At 33.9% G+C, this 20,483-nt stretch overlaps 3 protein-coding genes across 10 annotated transcripts in view; 1 reads left to right on the top strand and 2 right to left on the bottom strand.

The window, feature by feature from the left end:
- Positions 1-20,317, bottom strand: part of LOC140451284 (angiomotin-like protein 1) — an 880,806-nt gene extending 860,489 nt beyond the window's left edge. For 3 of the 8 annotated variants that reach the window (XM_072545057.1, XM_072545053.1, XM_072545045.1), the window contains exon 1: positions 20,138-20,315. The gene's annotated coding sequence lies outside the window, so the exon portion shown is untranslated. Of the gene's footprint in view, positions 1-17,876; positions 18,017-20,137 lie in introns of all 8 variants that reach the window. The other 5 variants (XM_072545036.1, XM_072545041.1, XM_072545031.1 and 2 more) reach the window with 4 other exon arrangements.
- Positions 1,498-12,182, top strand: LOC140433111 (uncharacterized). The gene is made up of 3 exons (XM_072521165.1): positions 1,498-1,627; positions 10,364-10,654; positions 11,641-12,182. The coding sequence occupies exons 1-3, from the start codon at positions 1,498-1,500 to the stop codon at positions 12,180-12,182; spliced, it is 963 nt and encodes a 320-aa protein (XP_072377266.1).
- LOC140433105 (uncharacterized) lies at positions 16,516-17,242 on the bottom strand. Its single transcript, XM_072521160.1, has 2 exons — positions 17,038-17,242; positions 16,516-16,949 (listed from the first exon to the last, which is right to left on the bottom strand). The coding sequence occupies exons 1-2, from the start codon at positions 17,240-17,242 to the stop codon at positions 16,516-16,518; spliced, it is 639 nt and encodes a 212-aa protein (XP_072377261.1).
- Positions 20,318-20,483: the final 166 nt, after the last annotated feature.

The raw sequence follows: 20,483 nt of genomic DNA, 5'->3' as shown, positions 1-20,483 counted from the left end.
TACGCCATAGATGGATAGATGAGAGGAGCCTGCTTGAGAGAGAGCTAGGATGTAGGGTGCAATCAGTCACGGAACTGGTGGAGGAGATGATTAGGTCATCAGATCAGTATATAGAAATATGTGAGGAGAACGTTGGAGAGAAAGGAACAAGAAGAAAGGCAATCCGTAGGGAGGCAGAGTGTCCCGAAGCAAGCAAAAAGATAAGGCCGAATGAGAAGGGGCGAGATTAAACATGAACAGGGAGGAACAGAGGGAGAGAAGAATTCAGTCGTAGTTAGAAAGTTCTAGAGTGTGTGAATGAGAGATCGGGTAAATACCGTGTCGATATTGCGTCTTAATCAGGTCGATCCGGACGGTAATTCACCGCTGAGGAGGGTGTTTTTTTAGCAGGTAGTGTAAAAGACGAAAAAGAAAGAAAAAAATAAGCAACGGTGTTGCCAAGAAGATTAAAAATTGGTATGTACTGGATGAGAACCTTTTTACTTTTCACAAGTACATCACATATGAAATTGGCACTAAGGTCACAAAATATGGTAGCAAGAGGGTATTATTCGATAAAGAAAAAATTAAAAGGGAAATAAAAACCCTACCAGAAGAAACTACCAAGTTCAATGAGCTTCGAGAAAATATCATAAATGCACACAAAAGAAGTATTACAAATGTGCACACCACATACACACAGTAGGGAATGTAAAACTCCAAAATAAACGAGAGGAATGCTTAAGATGTAGAAGAATAGCACAAAGGCACAGGGACGAAGAAGAATATAAAGAGGCATATAAAAGCGCAAAAAATAACTAGAAAATTTAAAAGAGTTAAACATACATGTTGGCAGAACTGCGATCTGCGACACGCTGGATTAAGATATATGGGGAGAAGCATACAGAATTGCCATGAAACGTCTACGATTTCAACCTATTTTCAAGGAAGCCCAACAAGAAATTTCTATGGATAGACAAAAATATTCGACCTGCAGAGTTTACTACTGAAGATATCATACAAGCAGCAGAAAGTATAAAGACAGGTAAAGCCCCATGTTCAGATAAGGTAACGCCAGAGGCAATAAAACTCTTAGTACAAGAGGAACCCGAATTCGAAACTCATTTAGACCACTATGTTTACTACATTGCATAGGAAAATTCTATGAGGGTCTTATAAAAAACGCCTTGAAAAAGAACCTGAAGTACTGGGAATAATTTCAGATAGACAGTACGGTTTTAGAATAGCTAAATCGGCTATAGATGATGTGAAGATCTCTGACACTCTAAAAAGAACGGGAAAAAGATGGGCCATTCCCTTGATGTTCGATGTGAAGAGTGTCGTCAATCCTGCAAATTGGCATCACATACTAACGAAGTATGAAGTGGCAGGAGTGTCAGATTATATAATAAGTATCATAAGGAAACACCTGACAAACAGGTATTTAAATGTGGCATATAATGAAGATATGGAATTATCATCAGGAGTACCGCAAGGATCCGTTTTGGGACCTGCTCTATGGCACATACTGTACAATGGGGATTAAAAATAGACTATGGTCAAGACACCTACGCCATAGCATCTGTAGACGACCTCGCCATCCTTATACAGGATCACCAAATGGCGGACCGCGGTCCGTATCCGGACCGTGAGCTTGTTTTGTACGGACCGCCGTTAAATTCAAAATATAGTAATAAAATTATAATCAAATCTAAATATATAAATATCTAAATTACCATTTGGGCTTCCTCTTGGACACAGAAAACGTTGCAACTATCGCATTTTGGCGGATATCTTTAGACATCTGAACTTCTTGAATTTAAAACTACAATGCAAGGGAAAACCTGTTTGTGAACTTCTGTCGGATATTAGAAGCTTTTCTAAAAATATTGAACTTTTTCTGAGGATATTAAGGCAGAACTTTTACATTTTCCACTCCTTAAATCCGTTTGTGATAGTAATAAAGATATTGATGTTACTCAGTTCTCACGGTTTATTAATGAACTTAAATTAAAATTTAAAAAACGATTTGCTTATTTCCACAAAATTTTTCACTCAAGCCTAATGGTGTATGGACCAACGAAGCAGCAGACGTTTTTAAGAGTAACAAAGCTGCCCTTCAGATGGAAATCTGAAGGAGGATTATACTCAAGTTCCAGAAACGCTTGCCTGGGACAAATTTTGGATTGAATGTATGTGTGACAAAAATATCCAGAACTAAAATCGTTGGCAATAAAACTGTGTACTATGTTTAGCTCAACTTATTTGTGCGAAGCTGCTCTTTCAAAAATGAACTTTATTAAAAATCGATAGAGATCTTGATTGACAGATGATCATCTCAGCTCCCTAATGAGAATCAGTTGTACTAACCTCACTCCAAATTTCATACAAGTTGTACATAATAAAAATTGTCTTTTTTCTCTAATAGTTTAATTTTGTAAGGAGTTTTACCTTTATTTTTATACTTGCGTTATTTTATGGAAACTAATGTAGAAAAGATAACATGTTAATTACCATTTTGTACCATTTTGTATAAATTTCTAACTTTTAAAATATTTTCAGTAATACTTTACAAAACTGCTGTGTTCAAAATGTATTGATAATAATATCAAAACAATCATTTACTGTACCAGGAAAGTATTCAACTGAACAGTGGCCAAAAAAAAACAATCAGATATTAGTTTGCTTTTCCATACTTATATAGTTTTTTTATTCGTCATAAAATGTACAGAACTGCAGTTGTAAAGTAAACAAAAGCTGTTTAAGGTAAGCTGCTACTAATATTTAAATGTTTAAATAGATATACATATGTTTAATAAAATTGTTGAACACTATAGTTGCAGAAATAAAACAACCAGAAACAGTAGCATTAAATGATTAAATTAAGTTCTAAGATACAAATATTTCAAAATACGCCGCAAAAATGTATTAAACAAAAACGGGAGAAAAAACAATATAATAGTGAGGTTAACCCCCTCCCCTCCCCGGTTATGCCACTGCCTGGTTAAGTGCTGAGTGTCCGGACCGCGGCGGAAGAGTAGTAGGTTTTCGAAACGGACTCTCAGGGAACATAATTGGTGACCCCTGTCCTAATAGACTGATATAAATGGGGATAATGAAAATAAAGTGACAACTTGTTACAGAAAAGTCAACAGGTGGATGATAGAGAATGCCCTAGAGTTGGCAAGTAGCAAAATAGATATAGTAGTACTAAAGGGACCAAGACAAAGACCAAATCTGAGTGTTCATTTAAATAGTAGTATTAAAGAACCGAGTAACTGTGCCAAATATAGGTAGGCCGAGTACCTATAGAAGGAAAATGTATCTCCAGGTGGTACAGTCGACCCTCCTATACGGGGCTTCTGTATGACTTGACGTCTTAAGATTTAAAAAATATAAAGAAGTATTAACAAGAACCCAAAGAAAACCCCTCCTCAAGGTATTAAGTGTGTACTGGATTACATCGATGATAGCCATACAGGTGATTGCAGGTATGCTCCCGACACAGACAGGAAAAGCACAATGGACAAAGATATTCCAGATGAGAAAGAGTGGTATAATATGTAGGTTTAAACGAAGAAATTACTTCTTTACACAATTCCAAAAACACCAGAGAATCTAATGACTGTAGCCATGCAAAATGCAGAGAACTTTAACGTGACAGTAGACCTAATAACAGAAATAATAAAAAAAGGAAACACAAGAAAGAGCGAGACAAAAGATGAAAGAGTGACAGAAGACTGTAAGACTTTTATTCCTTGTTATTATGGATATTATATATGTGTATGTTGTATGTATGGTATTATTGTGTATGTGTGTGAATATTCTTATATATATATATATATATATATATATATATATATATATATATATATATATATATATATATATATATCGAGAAAAGGAGTACGACCGTCAATCCAATATAAATTAAGGATCACTCAAAAGAGTGGTGGGTTTTCTCGGTCAAAAGGTGGAGAAAAAAGACAAAGTTGATGGCTACTTCATCTATTTATTGAAGACGTTTCGCTTTCTTAATCAGAAAGCATCATCAGTTCATCTAAAAAGAACAATATGAAAAAACCACACAAGTATGGAAAAGTTGTTACATGTGTTACCTTAAAAAGATATGTAGCAGTCAGTGATAACAAAGTTGTAAAGACACTTAAGTAAATGGACATTATACGATTATGATGTATAAACAATAAATTGAACTAGATAAGTTAACAATTTGTTCAAACTAAGCACAGCAAAAAGAACATGTGGTTTTGTTTTTTTATATAAACGTATAAGTTAAAAAAACATTAAAAAAGAGAATGAAGAACTAAGAAAATCAAAGAAGCACTTCCAACAATATAGCAATAGTTATGATTTAATTTTTACTTTAGGTAGCATTATTGTATTAATTAATATTGAAATTGAATAATTTAATGTATAATGAAATTACCACTCCTGGCTTATTGAATGCTGCCGGTAAAATGGTGTTTAATTAAGACAATCACGCCATCAACGTAAAAGACAGTAAAAACCTCGAGGTCATTAATTATGACAGAACAGCAAGGTGAAGTACTAACCCTAATGATAGAACGGTTTATTTAAATGATAGGATGAGTTTGGGTGACAACCTGTTTGTAAGGAACCAATAAATGAAAGGAAAGGTGGTTAATAACACCAAATTTCCCCCATTGATCGGCTAGGAAAAAACAAACAAAACAAGTGAGGTCAAACCAAAAACTCATATATGAATCGTCAACGTTGTGGATGGTTAATCAGCCACGTTTTATAAATGTTAACTGGCTGTATATAATTTAACAGCCCATGAAGGTGACACAGGAGTAGCTTGGGATTTTACGTGGAATGAAACAATCGCAGGACGAGGTGGTAACCAGATTAGTTCTTGCATATACAGATATATTTCCCAACTTTCACCAGATATAACTCATTTGATTGTGTATTCTGATACATGTACAGGTCAAAACAGAAATTCACATATAGCTGCTATGTGTTTTTCAGCGTTACAAAACTCTTCTACTTTTCAGTCTATAGATCACAAATTTATGATAAGTGGACATTCACATATGTAATGTGACACAGTGCATGCAAATATAGAAAAGAATAAAAAGAAGACATCCATGGATATTCATCATCCACTTGACTGGTCTCAGTTAATCCGATCAATGGGACCAAAATATATTGTGGTACATATGGATCAACCAGATTTAATAGATTTTAAGCAACTATATGTCAAAGAATTGCAATTAAAAACAAAAGATGACGAGAATAATAAATTTGTGTGGCATGTTATACAATGGATGAGATTTATGAAACAAGAAAATATGTGCACTCTGTTGTATAAAACGTCTCTAGAATTAGATGTGCCTTTTAAAAAATTATATCTTTTCTAAGAAGCGGACAAAATATTTCAGATTTAAGGCCTGCAACTCAGTATACTGAGTGTTTACCTATAAGTAAAGAGAACAAGGCAGACCTAATCAGCATTTTACATTTAATAAATCCAGTGTTCCATGACTATTATAAAAACATAGAAATCCTTGGATCTAGAACGAAGGATAACGGCACTTCTGATGATGAGTAATATTTATTTTTTAAGATTTTTCTCTTAATAACGAATCAAAAAATGTTTAGTTTGTATGATTTTATTAAATATTTACTATAATATATTTCTTATAATAATTAATGTCTACAGATGCAATTTTTTTCATAATACATGTATTGAGATATCAGTGGTCTAAAAAACTTAAGTCATATAACCCATTGGAGCATAATTACTTACGTTATTTTTTTATGAATTTAAAATAATTTTGATCTAGTTAGCTATGTAACTCCTAGATAAACAATACACCAAAACTGATATACAGTTAAACCTTTACATTTAGTAACGATTTTAAAGTTATGATTGTGGAAAAATGTCAAAATATTTTAAATTCTTATTTCTCGATACAATGATTTCTGACTTAAGAACTTTTACCCTGCGACCACAGAATTTTTTTTGTGGGAGGAGGAAATCTTCATAAGACCGTCAGGGTAGAGTGCAGTACCCCAAGAAACCTGGGTACTGTGTTCCCCCATGGTGTGTGGGAAGCCGAGATCGTGAAAACGCGACTGCCTACATACTAAAACCACGTCATTTCCAGCTGCGGCACCCAGTAAGTGTTCTTAGCAATTATGTTACTTCACTGCCCTGCTGTGGTACAGTGAGAAGGAGTAGTTCATCTTTTCTTATTTTATTTCATTTGTTTCACACAATATATATATATATATATATATATATATATATATATATATATATATATATAAATTAAGGATCACTCAGAAGAGTGGTGGATTTTCTCTGTCAAAAGGTGGAGAAAAAAGACAAAGTTGATGGCTACTTCATCTATTTATTGAAGACGTTTCGCTTTCTTAATCAGAAAGCATCATCAGTTCATCTAAAAAGAACAATATGAAAAACCACACAAGCATGGAAAAGTTGTTACATGTGTTACCTTAAAAAGATATGTAGCAGTCAGTGATAACAAAGTTGTAAAGACATTTAAGTAAATGACATTATACGATTATGATGTATAAACAATAAATTGAACTAGATAAGTTAACAATTTGTTCAAACTAAGCACAGCAAAAAGAGCATGTGGTTTTGTTTTTTTATATAAACGTATAAGTTAAAAAAACATTAAAAAAGAGAATGAAGAACTAAGAAAATCAAAGAAGCACTTCCAACAATATAGCAATAGTTATGATTTAATTTTTACTTTAGGTAGCATTATTGTATTAATTAATATTGAAATTGAATAATTTAATGTATAATGAAATTACCACTCCTGGCTTATTGAATGCTGCCGGTAAAATGGTGTTTAATTAAGACAATCACGCCATCAACGTAAAAGACAGTAAAAACCTCGAGGTCATTAATTATGACAGAACAGCAAGGTGAAGTACCAACCCTAATGATAGAACGGTTTATTTAAATGATAGGATGAGTTTGGGTGACAACCTGTTTGTAAGGAACCAATAAATGAAAGGAAAGGTGGTTAATAACACCAAATTTCCCCCATTGATCGGCTAGGAAAAAACAAACAAAACAAGTGAGGTCAAACCAAAAACTCATATATGAATCGTCAACGTTGTGGATGGTTAATCAGCCACAGGTGAAGATCAATTATAATTTCCAACAGTCCAAGGTTCATAACTTGGAGCTGCAAATGAAAAAAAAAAGAATTCTATGAATCACATCAATTATATAACTGTATTGAACTATTTGATTAAAAACAGTTAATACAAATCTGTGTATATGCTACACGAGACTAGGTCAACAGTAATGCAAGTTGCCTAAGTGTAAGTTAATATAGATTAGATTAAGAGAGGTGGCCTTTCGGCCTATTTCACTGCGACCTTTTCAGATCTATTGTGGTCCTCTAGTCCTAGATAACATTCTCTAGCCTGACCCTTTTTATAAAGTCTAGTAGCTTCAAGACTGTACCTTCCATGTAGCTATTTGCCGGTGGATTTTCTTCTCCTAATGCAAAGAACCGCACATTTGCCAGACTGTCACACTGACATAAAATGTACTCTGCTGTTTCTTCTTCGAGGTGACAGCCTTTCTTAAAAAAATTTAAAGTGTTTGTTTGTCCTTCTGTAGTGTAGTGTGATGTACATTTATATGTTTATGATATTTTGTTCTTGTCGGATAGGCCGCAATTGACGAAATGCCCCTGAAGATGATCTAGGGATCGAAAGTACTTGGGCAAGATTAAATTAAACTGTGCTCGATATATGCCTTTTATCTGATCAAAGTTCATTTATTCGAGCATTCAACCTTCTATCTATTTATTTATTTTATTAGTGAATTTAAAACAAGGATTGGTAGAAAGAGGTTGATAGTATCTATCATCATCTAACAACGATTTGCTCAGACTGGAATGCTGATCTCTATCCATAAGGACAGTAGCATTACCTTTATCGCTCGTGAGAACGAGAAGATTGGGGTGGGTTTTTAAAAACGATACCGTTTCCCTGTAAATATTATCTAACTCCGATATGTGTTGTCTAGGGCGTTTTGTAAAATTCAACAGAATGTTGTTGGAAGAAGACCTAAGAGATAGAAGGTCAGAGTTGTCAGCATGTGACAAAATCAAAAAACTTAACGATCATAGATCAGCCACTTGCTAAATATTTACATAATTATGATGGATATGCTCCTAGATTTTATTGTCTACCAAAAATACATAAGCCAACGCTTAGCATGAGACCTATTGTATCATCCATTAATTCACCAAATATTAATATTTCTAAATTTCTAACGGATATTTTATCTAAATCATATAATTACAATAATAACTTTAATATTGTTGATTCTTTTCACTTTAGTGAATTTATCAACAACTTCAAACTTCCACAAGGATACATTTTAGTGAGTTTTGATGTAGTGTCTCTTTTCACTAACTTACCTCTATCTAGTGTTACCACCTCCTTAAGAAATCATTGGAACTCCATTCAACCTAACTGCCCTGTTTCATGGGATGTATTTGCAGAACTGTTGCAACTAGTATTTGACACTAATTTCTTGGTCTTTGATGACAAATATTATCTTCAAATATTTGACACACCTATGGGTTCCTCAATCTCACCTATCCTAGTCAACTTTGTACTGGATGATTTGGTATCTGACCGTTTGGGTCTTTTTGATTTTCAAATCCCTTTTATTAAGAGGTATGTGGATGATTTATTATTAGCCTTACCCCCAGACAAGATTCAGGCCACCTTGTCTATCTTTAATGAGTTTGATCCTCACTTACAGTTCACTGCTGAACTGGAGGACCCTGTCACCAATAGTATTCCCTTCTTAGACATGCGTGTCATTAGAATGGGAGATAACACCTTAACCACAAGTTGGTATAGGAAACCGATGGCCTCTAATAGGTTTCTTAACTACCATTCTTGTCATCCTTTCAAGTATAAACTAAACTTAATTAAAGCTTTAAGCTGTCGGCTAAATAGATTGACACATCCGATTAATCGAAGGGAATCACTTCAATTATTAAGAAGTATTCTAATTGAGAATTCCTACCCATCCTCTCTCATTAATAAATACCTTTACTTACAAAGCTATGGCTCCTCTTTAGATGACATACCCAATGGTGACCAACTTAGAATAATATCCAATAATTCAATTACTAGCATTTTTGTGCCTGATACTGATCTTGGGACTCCTACTACCTATTATTCATCTTTACCTTACTTTCCTCAAGTTACTGAGAAACTTATTGAACTTTATAAACAAAATAACATACCTGTGAAAATCGCTGTTAAAAATGCTAAGACTGTTAGAAATTTGTTTTCAAAAACTAAAACACCCTTGTCCCTTCTGGAACAAGTTAATACCATTTATGACATACCTTGTGCTGAGTGTGACTCATGTTATATCGGTCAGACTGGGAGATCATTGAAAGGGCGCCTTACTACACATCGTAGTGACATTAATTTATCTAAACATACTTGTGCTCTTGCCCAGCATGCTATTGATACCAAGCATAAGATAGACTTTAATGAAGTTAAGATTCTTGGCACAGAACGTAATCTCGTTAAAAGACAGTTTTTGGAAATGTGTTCAATACTTAAACACCCGAATGCTCTTAACAAAAGAACAGACATCAGTAACTTGAGCTAAATATAGCGTGCTTTAATATTGCATAATTTTTGGGGCCGTAAATGAAAATGGGCTATGGCGTCGAAGATACAACTTTGAACTGTATCAGTTATACACCGATCCAGATATTGTGAAATTCGTTAAAGTGCAGAGACTTAGATGGGCTGGACACATTGCTAGGATGTCAGATCACGAATACACGAAGAGATTAACATTTTCACAACCAGAGGGCACAAGAAGCAGAGGACGACCACGAATGAGATGGATTGATGATGTGGAAGAAGACCTACAGATTCTAGGGGTTAGAAGATGGAGGGAAGTTGCCAGGAATCGACAGGAGTGGCGACTTCTTTGTGAGCAGGCCAAGATCCACAACGGATTGTCGAGCCACTTATGATGAATATTGCAGAATTAGGCTTAATAAGCTATTTACTTTATCATTGTCATTTAAGGTGTACAGGTTTACCATATTTTCTTATTAAATAATTAAATACATATAAACATATAAATAATAAATTTAAATAAAATAAAAAACAAAGAAATATTTCGTACTTATATTAACTTAAACTTATGTAACTTTTGACATAGTCACTAGTTGCATATTCACACATATTTATTAACATATAAAATAATTTTAATATATAATAGAATATAAGAAATATTTCTTACTTATATTAACTTATACACTACACATAACTAAGGTTTAATACACACCCAAAGCTATAAGGCCAAGGTCGTGTATAATTCACAGTAATAGAGTAGATTGTACATTAATCCCGGTGCTCTGCACTGATGATATTGTTACAGCTGTTCTAACTATAACCACGGAAGTAGGAGAGAAGAAACTGGTGGTATGTTCAGCCTACTTTCCAGGTGATGAGGCTCTGTGTCCACCAAGCATTATAAGCGACATAGTTGCATATTGTCTAGAAAAAGGATTACAGCTCATTATAGGATGTGATGCCAACGCACACCACACCGTGTGGGGAAGCAAAAACATTAATGCAAGGGGTGAGTCTATTTTGAATTTCATCTTATCAGGGCCCTGATTCTATTTCATTTCGATGTCGAAATTTAAAAGCGACTACGCCATCACAGTCGCAATCGCTAGCGATTCTGATTCATTTCGATTGTAGTTAAAACTGGGGATATTTACTTTATCATTTTGACACTGCTGAAAATTTGGGTTGGCCCTGTTGTTTATTGGCTGCACTACGCTTGTTGAATGTTTGTTTTGTTTACGTTACGTGAACGTCTTTTTTTTCTTGTTTGAGTTGTTAAATCATAAATAGTGGTCATTCTCAATTATATTTTGAATTGAAAGAAAAGATGGCAAGAAAAAAAAGGCGATGTGGGAGATCCTTAAGTTATAACCACTAAGATTTGACTTAGTGGTTATATTCTAATATATTTTTAAATTTACTGCAGCTTCGTAATACTAACCCTAAACATTTTAGGTATCCTAGAGGCATAAACATCTTCTTCCAAATATGGTTCTAATACCCTTATTAAATAATTTGCAGCTTGTTTATTAAGCCGGAATTGCTGCCTAAATTGAGCATCACTTAGTGAAAAAGAATTTTGAGTATCCCGTAACATTCTTCTTATCCTCCGTTATGAGCGTCGGATATCTATCCTCTCTAATTCCTCCAAAACTAGCAAATGTCCGTAAAACACAGCCATATTAATACTTTTTGCCTCAGTTTTCCTTGCAAAGATCAAAACACCGCCTACCTAAACTGAACCTAAGTTCACTTCTCCCAGTCCAGTCAGTCATGTCAGATTAATTTCGACTCGAAATTAAATTTCAACCACTTTCTTGAAGTTGAAATTAATTTCGATAAATCGAAATTTAGTGACGTCGTTTGGTTAGTTCAGCTGAAATCCACAAGGTTCGCAAAGTCACATTTCGACGTCGCCATATTAATTTCGACATGTTTTGAGTCGAAATCTCAATTAGAATCAGGGCCCAGAAGGTTTGGTTATATCCAATATAGGAAACAAGCCAACTTTTGTCACTAAGGCACGCAAAGAAGTGTTAGATTTAACACTCTGCACGAGCAGGATAAGTGATATAATAACAAATTGGGTTGTGTCTGACGAACCCTCATGTTTGGATTACAGACATATACGATTTGACCTTGATATTTTTCCATCGGAAATTAAATACAGGAATCCTAGAGATACAAACTGGGTAGGATATAGGGAGTCCCTCAGTAAAAATCTCGAGGAATGTATGATTTCGTTTAAAAGCCCAGAGGTTATAGATTCGGCGGCAGAAACGATAAGCGAAGCTATTATGGCGGCTTACCAGGAAAATTGTCCAGAAAAAACAAGGAAAAGTACGGGCAGTAATACAGTCTGGTGGAACAACGGCTTAAAGAAGATGAGGTCGGAAGTCCGAAGCCTATTTAATAAAGCCAAAAGTAACCAAGATTGGGATGCCTACAGGTATAAGCTAACGCTATACAATAAAGAAATTCGGAAAGCCAAAAGACCACCATCCTGGCAAAGGATGGTGCTACAACCAAAGAAGTAGGTTTCCTAAAGAAAGCTAATGGCAAATTTACGGACACCAAAGAGGAAAGTCTTAGAGAACTAATGAACACGCACTTTCCGGGCTCAACAATTCTGGATGATGCAGATAGGCAAACCAACATAGACCAAAGGCTCACTATACCAAGGTCTACAGATTGGAAAATAGCCACAGCAATCACAAGACCAAACATAATTAGATGGGCTATAAATAAGTTTCGGCCATATAAGTCTCCAGGGACAGATGGCATATATCCAATACTGTTGCATATGGGATTAGAGGTATTGATACCACACCTGTGCAAGCTCCTCAAAGCCACTTTAGCATGGGGGATCGTACCGGAAATATGGCAAAAGGTCAAAGTCATATACTTGCCTAAGGTAGGTAAAGTATCAGACCTAACACCAAAGTCATATAGACCGATAAGCCTATCTTCTTTTCTATTAAAAACGCTGAAAAGGCTTCTTGATAGGTACATCAGAGACGAAGTGCTAAAAGATAATCCTCTAAGCAATCGTCAATATGCATACCAACCCGGTAAATCTACGGACTCTGCGTTGGATGATCTAAATAGGCTTATCTCAAAGTCAATGGAAGACAAAGAGATAGCAATGGCCGCTTTTTTAGATATAGAAGGGGCATTTAATAATGTTACCACCAGCTCTTTGATAGGGGCTATGAGTAGACGAGGCGCACCTGCGGTAATATGCAGATGGATAAGGGCATCCCTGGAGAATAGGACAGTAATGTCCATTCTGGGTAAAGCAACCATCAAAGCAAAAGTAGGTGGAGGTTGTCCACAAGGAGGAGTTCTGTCCCCTCTACTTTGGGCAACCTTGGTAGATGATCTCCTCAGAAATCTGTCCACAGAAGGCTTTTATTGTCTAGGATATGCTGACGATATAGCAATCGTTGTCAGGGGCAGGTTTGCTCAGGTAGTGTCTGAGAGAATGCAAGCAGCCCTAAATATAGTTGACGACTGGTGTAAACAAAAGAGACTGATAGTCAATGCTCAGAAAACAAATTGTCAACTTCACCAAAAAAAAAAAAACAGCACTACAAGGCCTAAAACCACCGGTGCTGGGAAGAACAGAGATTTCATTTCCCAAAGAAACAAAATACCTTGGGGTATATTTTGATCATAGGCTTACATGGAATACTCACATTCTAAAAACCACACAGAAAGCTACTATGTCCTTGGGCAGATGTAGAAGAATGTGCGGTAAGAATTAGGGACTTAACCCCAAAATGACTCTATGGTTATATACAAGGGTTATTAGACCCATGATAACCTATGGCTCGGTGACGTGGTGAACAAAGAGGTGGGAGCAATAAGGCTGCTAGGTAATACACAAAAGCTAGCATCCTTGTGTATTACGGGGGCCCTAAAAACAACTCCTACTGCATCGCTAGAAGTCCTGTTGAATCTACCACCACTTCATATCTTTATACAGGGCGAAGCCAGATCCGTGATGCACAGATTAATCCATAGTCAGCGACATATAAGCCAGATGCATGGTACTGACAACAGAAAGCTAATCGAGGAGCTAAAAGCCGATATTGTGATGGGGAAACCTATCGATGCAACAGTTACGAGATATAGCTTTAACAATAAGTTCACAATTAAGATACCAGGGAGGGAAGACTGGAATAAAGGTGTACCCATACAAGCTGCTGCTACCTGGTACACGGATGGCTCAAAAACAACGGAGGGTGTGGGAGCCGGCATAGTAGGGACAAATCAAGGGATAGATTTCCCGGTAAGTCTATCTAAGGATGTGACAGTTTTCCAGGCGGAAATAACTGCAATCCATCACTGCGTGAAAGAAATAGAAAGGCAGGAAAGAACGTTCTGTTCAGTTGCCATCTTCACAGATAGTCAGGCAGCGCTTAAGGCACTCAATTCTGTAGAGGTCAATTCTAAGCTAGTATGGGATTGCGTGTGTGCCCTAAATAAACTATACCCTATTCATTCTACAAATTCCCAATCGTCAATAGAACCACGTGTAAGCCAAACAGGGTCGTACTGATGTACGACCTATGCATCATATGATTTTTAAAAATATTTACTTTTGAAACTGTTAGTGTAAGAATTTCTTGAAATTTAATCATTATATCACAATTAAACTAAACTAAAAAATAACACGACCAGTAAATAACTTAACAATAACTATAACATAAATATAACACAATATATTAACTTAAAAATCAACACGATACAATTAGAATTTAAAATGATCACAAGTTGGGATCTGTAACATGAGAATCTGTCTCGCTTACGGTAATAAATTATATTTTATAGCCTCTTGACGAATGAGACGGCGAATATCAACACGTGCTCATGTTTACTGATGGGAATTTGGTAAACGAATAAACTTTAGGAGACCGTAGCAAGGTTACGGTAGCCTGGGTACCGGGGCACGAGGGTCATAAGGGCAATGAAAAAGAAGATGAAGTGGCCAAACAAGGCTCATCATTGCCATTCATTGGACCGGAACCCTTCTGCGGAGTTGCTAAATCAGTAACAAGAACGGCTACAAGGAAGTGGGTAGCTCACAAGTCTCTGGAATGGTGGAGGAATTCACCAGGACAAAGACAGGCGAAACAGTTCATTACAGAACAGTCGCCAAAATTTACGGCAGACCTAATAAGCAAAGACAGGAAAACAGTCAAGGTCATAGAAGGTCTTCTAACAGGGCACTGTAAGCTGATGGGATTATCAGATGATGACCTGTGCAGATTCTGTCACCTCGAAGAAGAAACAGCAGAGTACATTTTATGTCAGTGTGACAGTCTGGCAAATGTGCGGTTCTTTGCATTAGGAGAAGAAAATCCACCGGCAAATAGCTACATGGAAGGTACAGTCTTGAAGCTACTAGACTTTATAAAAAGGGTCAGGCTAGAGAATGTTATCTAGGACTAGAGGACCACAATAGATCTGAAAAGGTCGCAGTGAAATAGGCCGAAAGGCCACCTCTCTTAATCTAATCTATATTAACTTACACTTAGGCAACTTGCATTACTGTTGACCTAGTCTCGTGTAGCATATACACAGATTTGTATTAACTGTTTTTAATCAAATAGTTCAATACAGTTATATAATTGATGTGATTCATAGAATTCTTTTTTTTTTTTCATTAGCAGCTCCAAGTTATGAACCTTGGACTGTTGGAAATTATAATTGATCTTCACCTGTGGCTGATTAACCATCCACAACGTTGACGATTCATATATGAGTTTTTGGTTTGACCTCACTTGTTTTGTTTGTTTTTTCCTAGCCGATCAATGGGGGAAATTTGGTGTTATTAACCACCTTTCCTTTCATTTATTGGTTCCTTACAAACAGGTTGTCACCCAAACTCATCCTATCATTTAAATAAACCGTTCTATCATTAGGGTTGGTACTTCACCTTGCTGTTCTGTCATAATTAATGACCTCGAGGTTTTTACTGTCTTTTACGTTGATGGCGTGATTGTCTTAATTAAACACCATTTTACCGGCAGCATTCAATAAGCCAGGAGTGGTAATTTCATTATACATTAAATTATTCAATTTCAATATTAATTAATACAATAATGCTACCTAAAGTAAAAATTAAATCATAACTATTGCTATATTGTTGGAAGTGCTTCTTTGATTTTCTTAGTTCTTCATTCTCTTTTTTAATGTTTTTTAACTTATACGTTTATATAAAAAAACAAAACCACATGCTCTTTTTGCTGTGCTTAGTTTGAACAAATTGTTAACTTATCTAGTTCAATTTATTGTTTATACATCATAATCGTATAATGTCATTTACTTAAATGTCTTTACAACTTTGTTATCACTGACTGCTACATATCTTTTTAAGGTAACACATGTAACAACTTTTCCATGCTTGTGTGGTTTTTCATATTGTTCTTTTTAGATGAACTGATGATGCTTTCTGATTAAGAAAGCGAAACGTCTTCAATAAATAGATGAAGTAGCCATCAACTTTGTCTTTTTTCTCCACCTTTTGACAGAGAAAATCCACCACTCTTCTGAGTGATCCTTAATTTATATATATATATATATATATATATATATATATATATATATATATATTGTGTGAAACAAATGAAATAAAATAAGAAAAGATGAACTACTCCTTCTCACTGTACCACAGCAGGGCAGTGAATAAAACATAGTTTTCATAAAACATACTTTACATATTTTATGGAATTCTCCATCAATTTTAATATTTTAGTATGTAAATTTTTTTGCGGTTGTTAGTATCTGAGCATATATGAATTGTTGCCTTAGGCTTGGACGTAATCAAGCTAACAGTATAGTCTGCTCAATGATCGTGACTTCCTAAAGACCAAAAACCAGAAAACAGCTCTTGTCGTTTATAAATCTAATACTACAATTCAATTGACATGGTAATAAATTGTGACAAAATTTACCCCATACTTCTTTACCACTTTCTGTGACATATAGTTGACCAGTATTTCTGCAAATCTTCCTTGTTGCTCTAACAATTCTTGATCGTTTAGAAGGGACTGTTTGAACTATGTTTCTAGTTCTCTTTATATTTACTGCTGGACTACTTTCTCCTGTGTCTCCATTGGCGTCACTAGTACCTTGTGGTGTGGTAAGTTCAATTTTCTTCTGCCCTGCAACATTATTATCTAAATTGTTCATTGAAATATCTAAATTTGATTTATCAAACTCTGGAATGTAATCTGGGTCTTTGTCTTCATCATCACTATTATGAAAAGGATCCTCAAACTCATTTACAGTTTGCCCTAAAAAAATATGAAGTGCTATTAAAAAAACACAAAAAAACAAACTGCAGCTAGTAAAATATGTTTGTTAAATTAAGTTTTCACTTACATTTATCTTTTGAGACACTCTGTATATCATGACCGCATGTACTGCTTGATGCTTGACGGTTGCCTGATGTACATGTCTGAGTTATGTCATCTAGGCCTTTGTCTTCGTCACCACTATTACGAAAAGAATCCTCAAACTCATTTACAATTTGCCATGAGAAAATATGAAGTGTTATTAAAAGACAACACGAAAAAACAAACTGCATCTAGTAAAATATGTTTGTTAAACTCAGTTTTCACTTACATTTATCTTTTGAGGCACTCTGTATATCATCACTAAATGTGCTTGTTGATGCTAGACTGTTGGCTGATGTGCATGTGGTTGCCTGGTTTTTATCTGATAAATAAAACAAATATGTCAAAATTAAAACCAATTCTATTTGTATGAAACCAATACAAATCATAAGTTTACTAGCAGTAAATTAAAATAATTTACATATAAAAACATTATAATTTTTGTAAACTAATAAAATATAAATCATAACTTCACTAGCATTTTACAAAGTAATAATAATTATATGTAATACTTACAGCTATACTGTTTAGATAAACCCATTAGGGCTAGTTGTTTCCTCTTGAAAAACTATCTACTTTGTTATAAACTAGCTTAGATAAAATACAAACTTCTATAACACAGTAACACAGTGATAAATAAGCTTCTAAAACATAAACTGTGAATCACAGTAAGAAACTTGATTCTTATGTTATGTTAATTCAAGGTTGCCGGGTATAACTTCCCAAACAGACATAGGAACTTTTGCTCAAAATTTCATAAGTGAATAAGTTCTATTGTCACTAAGATTGTTTTACCCAAATACAAACAAACAATATTTGACTTACGCTATTATTTCCTCCAATTATATTGTAGAAATGAATCGTTATGTAGGACTCAGGTTTTTTTACCCACAAATATAGATAGCCACCTATCCGTTGGTCCATTAAATTCAAAATAGCCAAAACTTGACTTAAGAACTTTTACCCTGCAAACACAGAATTGTAATAATACTTTATGCTTTTATTGTAACTAGGTAATACTTATTTTTTTTTATTTTTAATGTTATTTTCTCATCTTTATAGTGGTGTATCTTAGAATCATAGAATTAACTGCTGGGTTTTTATGTTTTACAATTGTATTATACATATACCCATGTGAATATATGGGCACAGATAATGTGTAAGGGTATATATGTTTAGTCTGTATTTTTTAGTGAGTATTTCATTTTGTTAAATCTTAAAATACTGTGTACTTAACCACTATTTTGTATATTGTAAATATTAATATTTAATGAGGTTATCCCGTATATTAAATAAATAAATTTAAAAAATACAAAATATGATCTTTTGTGGAATGTATTAATAACTGCATTGAAGAAAATAGTGGACATAACAAACACTTAAGTACTTTGACAAAAAGTTTAATGTTATTCAGTTTACCTATATCTTTTGTTTGTAATAAAATATATTTTATTTTGACTTTTATTTAATGTAAAATGTAACTTGTTTGATGTCAAATTTTATAATACTTTATTAATTATTTTACTAATGTTTGTAAACAATATTAGCGTATGTATACTATTTTTCCTTTAATCTATCAGAATCTATTAACATTAGTTAAAGATATTTTATACCAAAATTTAAAGTATTGATGTTTTTGTTTATTTTTCTTTCATTGCCAGGAGTAATTGCGTTAAATCAGTATTATGCAGCTGATTTGTAAAATGCAATTATCTCAGAAACTTTTGAGTTTGAAGTTATTGAAGACCAATCCAATCACCTGCAAGAATGTTGATATTTGTGAAAGGGAAAATTTGCATTTAAGTAATTTTGTTCCCAATTCGGTAGTTTAGTTATGATGTTATTTAATCCATGTGGTTGAATTAATTATTATCCAAAACAAAAGGAAACTTCTCCCTTAGAAATATTTTTTCAACTCAATGTTTTATGGCAAAGGAAAAGTGCTGGTAGTTAAATTGATATTATTTCATTGAAAAGTGGTAATTATACAATTATTAATGTTACAAATATATTTAAATGAAATTAATTTTTTAAAAGACCTTTTCAAATTTGACTTTTTAACTTAGACAAGGAAAGAGAGGGGACACGTAATTGTATGGAATTGACTGAAGCCTAAATTGGCACCAGAAAAGTTGCCAGATCATATTTTATTTGCTCAGTAGATTGAGAATAATGAATATATATCAATAAATAGATTTTTTTTTAATTTATAATTGAACACTGACATAATGATGACTTTTTGAACATGATTTTATCATTACATATTTTTTAGTAGATTGATATAGTGTTTCAGTAAATCAGTAAATTGAAGTTGAAATCAGTAGATCTACTGAAAAATCAGAAGACCTGGTAACCCTGTGAGAGGTAGTAATGGGCAACACACAGTCACAAAACATGGCGGTCACATCAAAACTGGCTTCACTTTTTAAAGGTTTATTAAATGAAGATTACCTGTCCTCTCTCTTTCCCTGTCCAAGGTTTTTAAATATAAATATTCTGCCAAAACTTATATAGGTATTACCTTAAAATAGAGAGACATTATTTACTTTATAATCGACACTACAATACTGTAAAATAGCCATATAAAAAACTGACAAGACAAACTCAACCGAAAAAAAAATTCAACATTTAGTGAGGAAGAAGTGTAAATGAATATCAATTTAAATTTATTTTTGGATTAAAAGATCTTCAAATCAATGTAATCATAATGTTTCTTGCAATCAGAATTTCAATTAATATTTAGTTATTTAAACAGTTACAATAAAATATTGTTTAAAAACGTTTATCAAATGATGTAATTACAAAAATATTTGAGGAATTTAATGTATTTTAAATATGCTCTTAACATATTCTATTAGATAAACATATTAAATAATGCCCTACATTTTTGAAAGTTCAAAATAACTACACAGTAGAATTATGTTAAAAACAACAGAGTAAAAAATCCTCAGAATAATTTGATTACTTAGGTGTTCAAAAAACATTAAGCCATGCTTTAATCAAAAAGGAAAGCATTTGAAAATGAACTACATTTCGGCATAAAAATAATTACTTGAAAGACAACAAAATTAATTATGCAGACTCACTTCAAGAGCACTAAAATTAAAATTAAAATAAAACACTACACCACTACAAATTCACAATGGCAATATCAGAGCTCCGTTTTTAACTTATTTGTCAAATAAACCTTTTTATTTATTTGAAACAATTATATATCATTTACATATGTTCAACAAAGACACAAACTGACTAACTGACCCTACAACTATATGGTGCAACTACACAATGCTTAAAAAAGAACATTTCGTGATTCCGTTTCCATTCCGTGCTAAATGACACTTGACACAATGACAGACTTCAATGATTTTTAAATGAAGGTCACAGATAAATTCTGTGGCTTGGAGCTAAAAGGGCCAATCAGCCCTATTCTGT

This window comes from Diabrotica undecimpunctata, chromosome 1 (genome assembly GCF_040954645.1).
Source record: "Diabrotica undecimpunctata isolate CICGRU chromosome 1, icDiaUnde3, whole genome shotgun sequence".
NCBI classification, from domain to species: Eukaryota; Metazoa; Arthropoda; class Insecta; order Coleoptera; family Chrysomelidae; genus Diabrotica; species Diabrotica undecimpunctata.
Note: the sequence above shows the minus strand (reverse complement) of the source record. Positions and strands in the feature narration are given on the sequence as shown.

Coding starts and splice junctions, on each gene's coding strand:
- LOC140433111 (XM_072521165.1), top strand. CDS start 1,498: ATGGCACATACTGTACAATGGGGATTAAAAATAGACTATGGTCAAGAC. Junction 1,628..10,363: donor CCGCGGTCCGTATCCGGACC/GTGAGCTTGTTT, acceptor ACACACCCAAAG/CTATAAGGCCAAGGTCGTGT. Junction 10,655..11,640: donor CAAAAACATTAATGCAAGGG/GTGAGTCTATTT, acceptor TATCCAATATAG/GAAACAAGCCAACTTTTGTC.
- LOC140433105 (XM_072521160.1), bottom strand. CDS start 17,242: ATGCAGTTTGTTTTTTCGTGTTGTCTTTTAATAACACTTCATATTTTC. Junction 16,950..17,037: donor GAGTGTCTCAAAAGATAAAT/GTAAGTGAAAAC, acceptor ATATTTTTTTAG/GGCAAACTGTAAATGAGTTT.